At 41.8% G+C, this 13,079-nt stretch overlaps 1 protein-coding gene across 1 annotated transcript; it reads left to right on the plus strand.

The window, feature by feature from the left end:
• The first annotated feature begins 1,299 nt into the window (after positions 1–1,299).
• On the plus strand, positions 1,300–10,930 carry slc30a5 (solute carrier family 30 member 5). The gene is made up of 16 exons (XM_062554595.1): positions 1,300–1,697; positions 1,848–1,970; positions 2,062–2,128; positions 2,242–2,327; positions 2,427–2,514; positions 2,722–2,809; positions 3,120–3,196; positions 3,945–4,115; positions 4,428–4,716; positions 5,173–5,381; positions 7,004–7,161; positions 7,569–7,698; positions 8,330–8,570; positions 9,165–9,391; positions 10,033–10,161; positions 10,696–10,930. The coding sequence occupies exons 1-16, from the start codon at positions 1,627–1,629 to the stop codon at positions 10,864–10,866; spliced, it is 2,325 nt and encodes a 774-aa protein (XP_062410579.1). The 5' UTR covers positions 1,300–1,626; the 3' UTR covers positions 10,867–10,930.
• The last annotated feature ends 2,149 nt before the right edge of the window (positions 10,931–13,079 follow it).

The raw sequence follows: 13,079 nt of genomic DNA on the forward strand, positions 1-13,079 counted from the left end.
CTCAGTCCTGGGTTAGATGTACTGCACTTTGCATTGACAACCATAATCAATCTAACAGTGCCCCCTACTGTTGAGCTTGATACATGTTCATCTCATTGATCAATGCACGTTCATGACAATATCTTCAGGTTTTTTTTTTTTTACATGTAAACATGTTACAGATCATTGAGCACAGTTTGTACAACCACTGATGAAGGAGGCCCATGTTTGGCCTTTCTAAAAGTCAAGAGCAACACATAAAAACATATTTTCAGTACTCTATTTATTTTATATATGTTAACAGGGTGGTTTTATATACTCCCACATGATAACTAAAATCATTACAGCCATAAATGGCCCCACATAAATAATGGGTAAGGTGATCCTAATGCAAAGCAGTACCCTAAAGCATTTTCATGTCGTTCGATCACATTAACACGTAATGGATGAGGACAGGCCTATTCTTGGGGTTAAACATGGATGCATATCATGGTTGTAAATGACTGATATGTTGTCCTTTTCTCTACTGAGACTGACACAAAATGACAAGAAAAACGTAAGACAAAACACTGGGATGCACTTAAAACATCAGGGTGCAAAGACAAATGCATCCCTTTATGTCAGCAATAATTCCTCATAAAGGATATGTACGATATCCGCCTCCTCGAACACACTGTACAGCACATAGATTGCATCATACTCCATCGACAGCATAAATGGTGTGCTAACCCCTGGCAACCTTTTCTGCCTGAGCACATTATGAAGATGTATGTGCGTGATGCAGAGGATACTGAGGTCAAGCCACACTATTAGCTATCTCTGTAACGTCATTCTCTCTCCACTCTGCTGAGGCAGGATGTGTGATCTTCATTTAGCCCCTTGTTTCAACATTGCAGATAAGCATTTTTGTTCTGACTGTAGAAAGAAGAGAGCGTGACACTGGACATCACTGTGAATGAGTGATGGTTCCAAAGTGGACTTGTTATTTCAACCTGTTATATTGCATTGCAAATGAGTTACATAGAATAATAACTATGATAGTGTCCATGGTGAATATTTTAATAGACCTATCCACATTATTACAGAAAGACAAATTTACTCCAGGTTACATAATCTCTATTAAAGATGTTATGAGACAAATATTATGCTATTTGGCCTATGTCATATTCCTGTGTACGTCAAGGACTTTACATGGGCTACGTGGCCCTCCACGTACAGGGCCTGATCTGTATAGCAAAATGAGGAGCTAGACATTCACTTCGCCGCTGCACATGATATATGTATTAGATGGAGTACAGGAAGTTATCCGGCTTCATTTCCATGCGGAAGTCTTAGCAGCGACAACAACACATAGCATTACAAGCTGCCGAAGCTTAGCAGTTAAGTTGAGATGTGTTACTGTTAAACTTTTGACATAAAAAAATGATTTCTAGTTTAGTAAATCTGAGGTAAATATGCGGGAAACTTGAGTTAGGTCCGTTCTATGGACCATACAATAGCGCACGACTCCAGCAGTAAGACGGTTAGCTAGCTAGCCACCTCAGTGATGAACTACAGTGCTCATCAATGCGCGATCAGATAGCCTGCCAGGTTACTAGTATGCACATGTAAGCTAGTAGTCCAAATTGTAAATATTACTACGACAAAATGGATGACAAATATAGCAGTAATGTTCTTTCCAGTGGGAAACTTGGGCGAGTCGAAGTACCAAATGCCAGGTGAGAAGACGAATGGTTTGAGAGAGCCTACCTAGCGTGCTAATCGGCCCTTGTGTATTCATTCTGAAACATTTGTACAGTATGATACTGTAAATAAGTGTCTTGTAAAAACTTTAAAGGATGGTAATATGGACTCACATTTCTTTTCAGTCTTACAAGGTACATTGTACTGCTATGGCTGACGAAATTGTTGAAGGCCCTTGGAATATTTGAGTCTTATGATTTGCTGAAAGTGGTACACATAGTTCAATTTCTCTTCATACTTAAGTTGGGGTGAGTATAGTTGACAGTAGCCTATCTTAAGATGATTTTATCTATGGAAGTATATGACTCTATGTAACCCATTTTACACTCTTCTCCACAGATGTGCAATGCTCTTGGTTTTCTTCCAGAAACCATTCTCCTCGGGGAAAATGATCACCAAAAGACAGGTGACAACCTACTTTCTTCATAGATTTCTTCAAGATGTTCCCAAATTAAACCTTTTTTATCTGACATTTGTTAGGACCTTGTTATAATGACATAATGTATCTGTACTTGACAGTGGATCAGGATATTCAAGCATTCAGTGATCAGTTGCATCATATCTCTGTTGGGCTTTTTTGGACTAACACTTTGTGGACCATTAAGGTAAAGGCACATATACAAATGATACAGTTGCCTGAGAATGATGTAATATGTAATGTATCTGGGCTTAGACATAAAAAATACTCTTTGCTTTCTCGACAGAACACTACTACTATTTGAACACAGTGATGTGGTGGTTATTACACTGCTTAGTGTGCTTTTCACAAGTTCAGGAGGTGGACCTTCTAAGGTAAAAGAAATAAATGAACTTGCACAGAAGTCTACTTCTTAAATGTGTTATGTTGTAAGGGTTTGTTAAGTGTAAGTGTAAATGTAAGTGTTAAACTCAGCCTTGTAGCTTCTGCTTTTGACTTGACTTGATGTCTTCTTGCTCTACAGTTGATTTGACACAGGTCTGTAAAATATTCTGTTGGTTTAATGATCCTCTTTTCTTCAGACGCGAGGTGTTGCCTTCTTCATCATTGCTGTGATCTGTCTCCTGCTCTTTGATAACGATGATCTCATGGCCAAGATGGCTGAACACCGTATCCTTTAAAACACAAGTTGAGAATGTCTTAGTGCATTTTGCTGAGTTTGTGCTGTTGCCAGCATTTTGCCACTATTAAACTAAGCAATGTAGAGATACTGGTGGTGAATGGAAACATCCAGTATTTCACAGAAAACTGTAAAATGTTGTTCTGTGATCAGTCTGTGAACATCTGTGAGAGGTCTTCTAAGAACGGTGTGGTTGCATACAACAATGTGAGTTTTGTCTAACTCACTTGGTGGTCTGGTTTGTGTCTGTCTGCGTTGCACACCGTCTCTGCTCCTGCGTTGGCCTTAATTGAATTTCAGCTGAGGGGCATCACGACAGTGCCCTGACGCATGCACTCTACACGGGTATATCCTTCTTAGGAGTGGCAGACCACAAGGTGAGTAACCTGTCTTCAGCTCACAGCCAGAGCCTATATGGTGATCATAGTGAAATTTAAGAATTTACCTTAGAGGGTCGATAAAGTTGTCTGACTCATTGTCTCTGTGTGCATCTTATTTACTGTCTGTCTGTGGCTATTTCTCACCCTCTCTCCTCTCTCCTCGGTCCTCCGGCTCATTCCCACTGATCTATAAAGAACACCGGGTAGACTATCCTATTGTTGCCGTCCTATCATTCTTTATCTAGATCAGTGGGAACGAGCCAGAGGATCTAGGAAGGAAGGAAGGGAGGATAGATGAAAAGACGAATGAGAAGAGCCCTGAGTGTCTTGTTGTCTGTCTGTCATATTGTCTTGTGTCCACCAGTTGTGTTTTTTGCACTGACCGTGCCTTCAGAGTGGTTATTGTTGCCAGCTTATGAAGCTTTGATTGGTCGTCGAGAGAGAAGTAAGGTTGATGAGCCCAGCACTTGTCTAAAAGTTGAACAGATTTCAACTTCCAGCGCTGTGGGGGGCCTTTGGCCTTTGGCCTTTTTTACCGTCCAGGGGTACGTTTCCCAAAACTGGTTGCAATACAATTTTCCTATCAGGTTAGCAACTATGGTTTTGGGAAATGCAAACCCCAGGGTGCTGTGATCGCTGAACTTCAACTGCAATAAAATGCAATTGGTGGACACAGGCCCTTATTGATTTATTTTTAACTGCACTGACTCTGAGTGGCCTCATCACTCTTCCTCTGCATCTCCAGGGTGGGGTTGTCCTGCTGGTGGTGGCGCTGTGCCTGAAGGTGGGGTTCAACACCGCCTCCCGGAAGCTGTCGGTGGAGCTCGGCGGAGCGAAGCGGCTTTATACCCTCTCCAGCTTGGTCTCTTCTATGGTCCTCCTTCCCTGGGTTATAGTCCTTGCTGCCACAACAGAGGTAGAGGATTATTCTAATATCCCGTGTTAGGCATCCTAGCCATGTTGATTTGTTTATGGTCTGTGAATCCTAACAAAGCCACAACTGTGGTTCTGTTCAGTGTTAAGTTGCTGCTTAAGTTACTTTAATTGCAAAGTATACATTTTGGAAATATAAAGTATAAATGGGAAAACTGTTGCATGCACAAACAATGCGCAAAACAACCACAGATGTGGGAAAAGCACCACATTGGCACTGTGTGGAATAACTTTGTCTTGAAAATCTAAAATCCTGAAAGGAGAGAGCTTTGCTGACTCTGACCCTGTGATGTAGAGCAAGGTGGAGTCGTGGTCAGCCCTCATCCTGCCCTTTGCCATGATCATCTTCTCCGTCATGATCCTGGACTTCTACGTGGAGTCCATCTGCGTGGCCAAGATGGAGGCCCCCCGCTGCGCCCGCTACGGAGCCATCTTCCTCTTCCTGAGCGGCCTGCTGTTGGCCAACTTCTGGACGCATCCGCTGACCGACCAGCTGAGGGCCATTAGCAACCCCGCGCAGCAGTCCAGCACTGAGCATGTGCTCTCTTGGGGGGTGCTGGTCAGCGCAGCCTTCTTTCTCATGTGTGAGTGCCATTTACACACACACAGGCTCATCAATGCATTTACACTCCCGTTTTGTATGAAAAACACACCCATTTAAAATCTGAAATTAGTGTAAAATAATTATATATATACACACACACACACACACACATGTGTAGAAATATATATAAGTATAAATATATATATAATTTAAATAACATTTAAATTATTATCTTTTGAGAGGTGGTAACATATCACTGCCTGACAATCAGTTGACTTGGGTTTGATTCTTTAACCTGAAAGTCCATCACTCTGGATAAAAGTGTTTGCTTAGCTTAGCTTTAAGTTTAACTTTACAAATTCAGACATTAATTCTTAGTGAGTTAATTCCCAGGTGACGACATGTCAGACACCATTTTTGACGCGTCAGACCAGCCCCAGTTTTTGACTGCACAGCATCTTGCTGACATGCATCGTCTCACTCCCTCTCCTCTCAGCTGACAGCATCCTGTCGTCCCCATCGAAGAAAGGCCAGAAGGGGACCTTGGTGGGCTACTCCCCTGAGGGTACCCCGCTCTACAACTTCATGGGCGACGCCCTGCAGCACACGTCCCAGTCCTTGCCCAGGTTCATCAAGGACTCCCTCAAGCAGATCCTGGAGGAGTACGACTCCCGACAGATCTTCTACTTTCTCTGTCTCAACCTGGTGAGTGGTCAGTGACTGCCGCGAGTGGAAATGGATATGATTTCTGGTCTGTGATTAACATGGAAATGAATTTGTGTGTGCGAGATGAATGTCTATGTGCGAAATGTGCTTGGGTGAGAATATGCTGTATATCTGTACATCTTTTTTTATCTCTTATCTTTACTTGCTGCTATGACGATGATGATGAATTTATTTGTCCTATGCGGAAAATTGTTCTGTGCCATACAGTACATCTGATACATTTATACAAAGACAGTTAGACAAACAAGACGAAATATAAGACAGGATATACAACAGAAATTCCCTCACCCCACCCACCCCCACCCTACCATACCCCCACACATACACAACATCAGGACAGAAGACACAGACCCCACTACACAAATAGAATAATAAAGTGCAGTTGGGCATAAGGATTGTTTGGAGATGCCAATAACAGAATTTCATGGACAAAGGCATCTGCTAAGCAACATAACCATAACCATGGTATTGCATACAATGACAATAAAGATGGGGGTACCTAGTCGAAACTAAGCATGCTAAGCTCAACATCCAAACAGTATTCCAACGTTAGTTTGGAGATACGGCTTGATTGCAGAACTTAACTTAGTACAGTCTCCCCGATTTACTATGTTGTGATAAGACTTGCGCAGCATGGTCATAGTGCTTAGCGGATTTAATAGTTGTCTTCTATGCATTGCTTCTATGTGCCAACAACAATCCTTCAACAATTGTTATTCTTTGGTTAAATGTACATGCAGAGGAGGGGCGGTGGGTCCGTTATGAGAGACAGCGGGGCAAGGCAAGGAAAGGCTGCGTGCGTAAAAAGCGCAGCTCAATAAAATAACTTTTATCAAATAATATAAATAGTACAACATAGACCATTATTACGTGGCGGCCAGCCACGGATTAGTCAATTATTATCATCTAATATTGTGGAGCATTCTATATTTTCTGTAAGACCTTGGCATTTAGGTGGGGATCACATTAGCCAGCGGCAGGCGGCAGGTTTCGTATTGTTCTCTATGGTTCGGCAGCGGAATGGTGACAACGCTGGCGTAACGCTAGCGTTGAGCAAACTGTGAGTTGAACTTGGTTCAACTTTGAAGCGCAACGCTCGGCTCGTCACAATCAGTTTTGGAATGTTTAGGTATTTTAACCAATCAGATTCGTCTAAGGACGTAGCAACAAAGATTGAACTTAGGAACGAGATAGAATGTTTAGATTTATTATTATGGTCTGAGCGTTGCGTTACGCTTGCCGCTGCCGCTTGCCGCTGGCTAATGTGATCCCTGCCTTAGAGGACAAACATGGATTGTCATTACAAAGTTAATTACCTGAGATCAATATTCTGTCCCACCTTGCACAGCATGGCATTACACAGTTGTTTTTGTAGTTGTTGTCAGTCACAAGTGTTTTCGACGTCTAAAAGAAAATTTGAAGAAAATGACACAAATTGAAATTTCACAACATCGCATGTTATCTCGATGGCTGTGCTCTGTAACAGCAAAAGTGGTCTACTTTGGAGACACATATTTGCATGTATGCATCTGCATTATGTGACGGCAGAAGCTTGTGTGCCTTTGTTTAGTGCTGTTCTGTGGTTGTGGTCTCTGTCACAGGCCTTCACCTTCGTGGAGCTGTTTTATGGGGTGTGGACCAACAGTCTGGGCTTAATCTCCGATGGTTTCCACATGCTGTTCGACTGCTCCGCTCTGGTGCTCGGACTGTTTGCTGCTCTGATGACGCGCTGGAAAGCAACCAGAATATTCTCCTACGGGTCAGTAACAGCCCAGACCCTCAATGTCACTCAAAAAGTCGTCCTGTTGTTTACACTTTTATATACGTGGAAAACACATGGTTTGTAGCAATTATGTACTGTATGCTGTAAGTTGTGGTTAGTGCAGTGACTTTTAAAATTAAGGTCAATTCATTTAAATCTTCAAACCTGTATAAGATGATTAAGGACAACAGTTAGAATATGTTGAGAAATGTCACTAAAACATATAAATCATGAGGGGTTAATCTAAAACACTATGCTTGACGGTTCGATATCTAGCCGTCTTTAATTTCTAGCAGTCATCTTCAGTTTTAGTTCTGAAATCATGTTCATACGGGTCTTTCTCTTGTAGACATGTGAATTATGTCCTGTTTAAATATGTTAACTTACTGTATATGTTTGTCTAGGTATGGCCGTGTTGAGATTCTCTCGGGATTCATCAATGGTCTCTTCCTCATGGTCATCGCTTTCTTTGTGTTTGTGGAGTCCGTAACCAGGGTTCTGGATCCCCCCAACATCAACACAGACATGCTAACGGTGAATTTGCACTCTGCTCTAAAACAGCGAGTCACATCAGTGTCCACTGTAACCCTGCATCCTCCCATCCTCAGGCATTTTTGAGTAATAGAATTAATCTCCCACTGATGAATTCATTTTTTTTTTTTTTTTTTTTTTAAATACCCTCCTAAAATACGCTCCTTCACGCTCAAGATCCCAAACTACAGCCCTGAATAAGTTTATCTCAAGATATAAAAAACTACAGCCCTAAATAAGTTTATTTTCTCTCGTGTTGGAAAATGTCTGACTATGAAAACAGCTATGAAAACAGTCCCAGTCATCACAGGACTAAAGCCTGACGCCCACCGGACACACCATTCAGTGGTGTGGGCTTGACACGCAGGATTTTCTATCCCTGTGCAACTGCTTCGCGCCAGACGTTTCCAGTGGGCTTTGCTCCGTTAAAAACAATGTCATTCTAATTATTTTCTTGTCGCGGCGCGCCATGTACATGTGTGGTGGGCGCCGGCCTTAATGGTCCTAGTTCCTAGGACACCTCCTAGTGGTCATAGTTGCATATTGCAATTTGAATTCAGCATTCTGCTCTGTATTAAGGTGTTCTATAGTAACCTGATGAAACTGACTCCTGGACGTCTCTCTGTTCTCCTAGCCTGTCTCAGTTGGCGGCCTCCTCGTCAACCTGGTGGGCATCTGTGCCTTCAGTCACGCCCACTCCCACGGCGCGGCCAAGAGCAGCTGCTCTGGCCACGACCACGGGCACTCTCATCACGGGCACAGCGAGCACGGCCACGGAGGTCATGGGCATAGCCACGGCGGACACGGGCACTCTCATGGAGGACATGGGCATTCCCATGGGTCTGGTGGAGGGGGCATGAATGCCAACATGAGAGGTAACCGCTCCCATCTCGATCTGTGGTTTTACTCTTCTTCAGGAATGATTGAATTGGTAGATTATGTTGAGCAGACTGCTCTTTAGCGCCACAGTGATTTATACAGTGCTTCTTAGAGATTTAGATGATGATCATCAGTAGTATTGCCCCAGTTACATTGTAATCCCCTTATTCTGTGAGGCTTTAAGTACTCTCAGGTCATGTGCATTGAGAAAAGAATTTATGCAATCATTTATTTCCAGTGGAGCTGCCACTATTGTTACTGCAATTAGTGTCTACACTGATCCAGTTGGGTCGGCACAAAATGGTGTTGAAGGATTTATGCGTGTATTAAAATTGTTATTATTAGGAAAACAAGATATTCAGTGTCGGAGTGAACATGTAAGGAGGAGAATATAACAGAAGATGCCTGTTACAACACCGCTAACACTCCCACTGTAAAATAAATGACTGGCTTGAGAGCCTTCTGTGCGTACTCTATATGGTCCATTAACGATAGCTGAAGTTTAGGAAGGTCAACGTGTCCGGTGTGCATGGGTTGCTGACCCTTCTCTGACGCATTCTCCACTCCTCTACTGTCTCTTGCCTGGCCAGGTGTCTTTCTGCACGTGCTGGCCGACACACTGGGCAGCGTGGGGGTCATCATCTCCACCGTGCTCATCCGGCAGTTCGGCTGGTTGATCGCCGACCCCATCTGCTCGCTCTTCATCGCCACGCTCATCTTCCTCAGCGTCATTCCCTTGCTGAAGGACGCATGCGAAGTCCTCTTGTTGAGGACACCTCCCGAGCACGAGAAGGACCTAAACATGGCGCTGGAAAAGGTTGGGCATTCACCATTTCTTGTTGTTTTTTAAACATTACATTACATTACATTACATTATATTTGGCTGATGCTTTTTAGCCAAAGCCACTTACAACATGGTAAACATTTTAAGCTTTTTAAAGCATTTCTCTAGGAACCATTCTAGGAAAAATGTAAAAAGGTAGAGTTACAGTAAGAATAAGTGTATCAGAGAGTGCAGTTGAAAGAAGATGCGTTGATGTGACAAAGTGATTTACTGGGCTTTGATTTTTCTCCTTCCCTGTCTGTAAAGACCATAAAAAGGATATGATCCCCGAGCATGGGCGAATTAGAAATGCATATCGTTTCTACATTACATTGCTCTAATTTATTATGCTCCCTCCCAATACACCTAAAAGATGCCTAAAGATGTTGGCTGATTAAAATGAAGCCAATTAAGCATGTGATCTCTTCAGAATTAATCAAAATGAAAGCTCAGCTGTAAAATCATCTTATTTTTTCCTATAGTATGTAGAGCAGAAGTATATCGGCGAATGATATAAAACGATTGAAACCTCAGGAACCTCGGCTCAAGAAATTAAGATTTCATCAGAGATGGTTGAAAAGGATCTTTGATTTCATGTATCATTCATGCTGTTGTGTGTTGTTTGTGCGTTCCAGATTCAGAAAATAGAGGGTGTGCTCTCATTCCGTGACGCTCATTTCTGGAGACATTCGGCCAACGTCATAGCAGGAACAATCCACCTTCAGCTGATGTCAGATGTGGTGGAACAGAGGATCATTCAGCAGGTGTGATTGCCTCACAGAATCAACTTAGTCACTGATCAAATGCTTTTTACTTAGTATATGTTGTTCTGCAAAGAGGCAAAACTTACTTTCCTGAATTCTTAAAAGCTGAGTAAGCCTGTCTTGAAGAGTAGGCAGAAATGTTTTGGACATTTTGCACATTTGGATTTGTGTTCTTAGTAAATTGACCCAATATACAGTATTCTGTTGAGGGTAATAGAATTTTAGTTGACAACAAATAGGATTTTGGTCCCTTGCCTTTTGACTTAATATATTCCCACTTCCTTATCTTTAGTGTACGTATAATTTCATAATTTGGCGATCGTGTTCACAAAGAAGAATCTTCTCTGTACTAATTGCTGCTCTAACATGTCTTTGTAGCACTGTACCTTGATTGTTCACTTTTTTGTAAGTCGCTTTGGATAAAAGTGACCGTAAAATGTATGTATGTATGTATACGTATGTATGTATGTATGTATGTATACGTATGTATGTATACAGTACATATGTACTGACTCCTGTGTTTTCTCCCATCAGGTCACGGCCATATTGAAAGACGCTGGTGTGAACAACCTGTCTGTGCAGGTGGAGAAGGAGGCCTATTTCCAGCACATGTCTGGCCTCAGCACAGGATTCCATGAAGTTCTGGCCATGACACAACAAATGGAGTCCATGAAATATTATAAAGATGGAACATGTATCATGTAAAATAAAGATGTGTTTTTAACCAATTAAAATGGGAGGAGAAAATAATAAATATGTTTTTAAGTTGTTCAAGTTCTATTTGTTCATTATTATGTATTGTGAGTAAAAAAAACACAGAAAACGTAAAGAAAAAAAACCCTATCACATTGCACATTGTCATATTGTGTTCGTAGGTGTGCCTTGTCCTCAATGTGGCAGAAAGTGAACATGCCAGCTGAAATTGCTATAGGCCTACTTAGCACATCAAGGTCCCTAGGCTAGACATCTGCGCCTTAAGACTTGTCCATAAAGTAGCCACTGATCCACCCTAAGACTGTAGAATGTGAATGCAGCAATGACTCATTCCACCACCAACCTGTTCAAAAACTGATGATGAAGCGAAGGTGAGGTAGATTTTCTAACCAATGCGTCATAGCATCTACCATAATTTCGTGTCAATCGGTTCATTCAACTTCATGCAGATCTGACAACATAATGCATGCAGCAAGATCCAAAATATTGTCTAAGTCTATCGGTGTAAGCCTGTAAGGTAGCCTTTATTTGAATTTTAGCCTACATGAACATACAATTTGCCATCTCTTTGATACGAACATTAGGGCTAAACTGAAACCGATATTAACTTATTTTTTATTTAACTGCAGACTATTTTGTAAAGGTCATTGAACATTTTTACTTCAAAGTCTGACAGCCTAGTTCTTCAGAAATTCGGCTCGAGACCCACTGTTCCATTGTTTTGACTTGTACCTCGCAACAATGTGGCAACCAGATCATTCTGTTGTAACCAAAAGTTCTACTGATATCAGATAACCTAGCATCCTCCCTTTTGAAGCATAAATAGCCTACATTTCTGAGCGTTGATGGTAAGAATTAAAATGATGTCGGCTTGCCGACTAGCCTATAGCTAAGGTCGCGAGGTGTTTTCAAATGGACGAGTAGCCTATGCTCTAAACTAACTAGACGGGCTAATTTCCTTTGTTTCCTTTCCTTGTTCTTGATACTGTCATTCTATTTCCATACCAGCTTAATTTTCTATTCTTGGAGCAATGTCCAGGCAAGAGAAACGGGGAGAGTACAGTTCTGACGACGACGACGACATCTTTACATCCAACAGAAACGCCTTCAGGTAGTGTGCTCCAAGAGTCTCTTACTGTGAGTCATATCAAGTAGGCCTAGGCCTAAGTCAAGTGAATCAAGTTAAGTAAACAAAATTTAAAAAAAACTCTGAGTCATCAAATTTATCCAACAGGACTTTCAAGATGAGAAGACAACACTACAGGAATTTGAAGTTACAAAAGCCCTTTAGTGGGTTTGCAAGCCTCTTCATTTTCGTTTTCAGCTTAAAATATTTCACACACAGGGCTTACATTTTAGTCTATTAGGCCTATTGGATCATGAGTAACATTTATGAACACATTTTTAGGCATGAGGTCCCATGTCCTGAATGCCGAGGCCTTTCTTAGAAAGATGTTCATGGAGTTCCCCTGTGCCTCTGCCATCACCTCTTGCCTGGCATCCATCTACAGATGCACTCTTCATGGGCAGAATCATCAAAGGGCCTGCACCTCCTCTGGCTACTCATCCTCTGAGGAGTGGGAGCCACCACCCACTAAGGATATGGCAAGCTCCATGAGCCAAAGACTAAGTGAGTATGACTATACATACAGTATAGTTACCATATAGCCTACAGGCCTACTTAGCATATTTGCAAGTGAATGATTGATGACATATACTGTGCTGCTTGAAAATTTGTGAATCCTCAGACATGGTAAAGTCTTTATCTAAATGGCCTTATCTAATGCACATCCAGACCCCAATTATTACCATAATATACAAGTCAAGTTGCCATATCTGCCATGTTATGTTTTATTATCTGCACGATTATGTTCCATTCCCGCCCCGTGGTCCTTTCCGGATCCCACCCCAACGCTCTCTCCCATTCACTTCCTGTCTCTCTTCACTATCCTATCATTAAAGACATAAAAGCCCCAAAAATATATACTTTAATAAAAAAAAGTGTAGACAGGGCAGTTTTTAAAAATATATGATAATTTAGCAGGCACAAGGTGCCAAAAGCACAACTTACTAATTTGTTTACTCGTCAACATTACAATTACAACACAAAATGGCTGAATTGATTATTTTAATATTCAAAACACTCATACAAACCTGACCTTCGGTGAAAAGAGAACGCTTCAGTTATGCACCTGGTGTAGCTC

This window comes from Sardina pilchardus, chromosome 14, assembly GCF_963854185.1.
Source record: "Sardina pilchardus chromosome 14, fSarPil1.1, whole genome shotgun sequence".
NCBI lineage: Eukaryota > Metazoa > Chordata > Actinopteri > Clupeiformes > Clupeidae > Sardina > Sardina pilchardus.

Coding starts and splice junctions, on each gene's coding strand:
- slc30a5 (XM_062554595.1), top strand. CDS start 1,627: ATGGATGACAAATATAGCAGTAATGTTCTTTCCAGTGGGAAACTTGGG. Junction 2,810..3,119: donor GGCCAAGATGGCTGAACACC/GTATCCTTTAAA, acceptor ATTGAATTTCAG/CTGAGGGGCATCACGACAGT. Junction 9,392..10,032: donor TAAACATGGCGCTGGAAAAG/GTTGGGCATTCA, acceptor TGTGCGTTCCAG/ATTCAGAAAATAGAGGGTGT.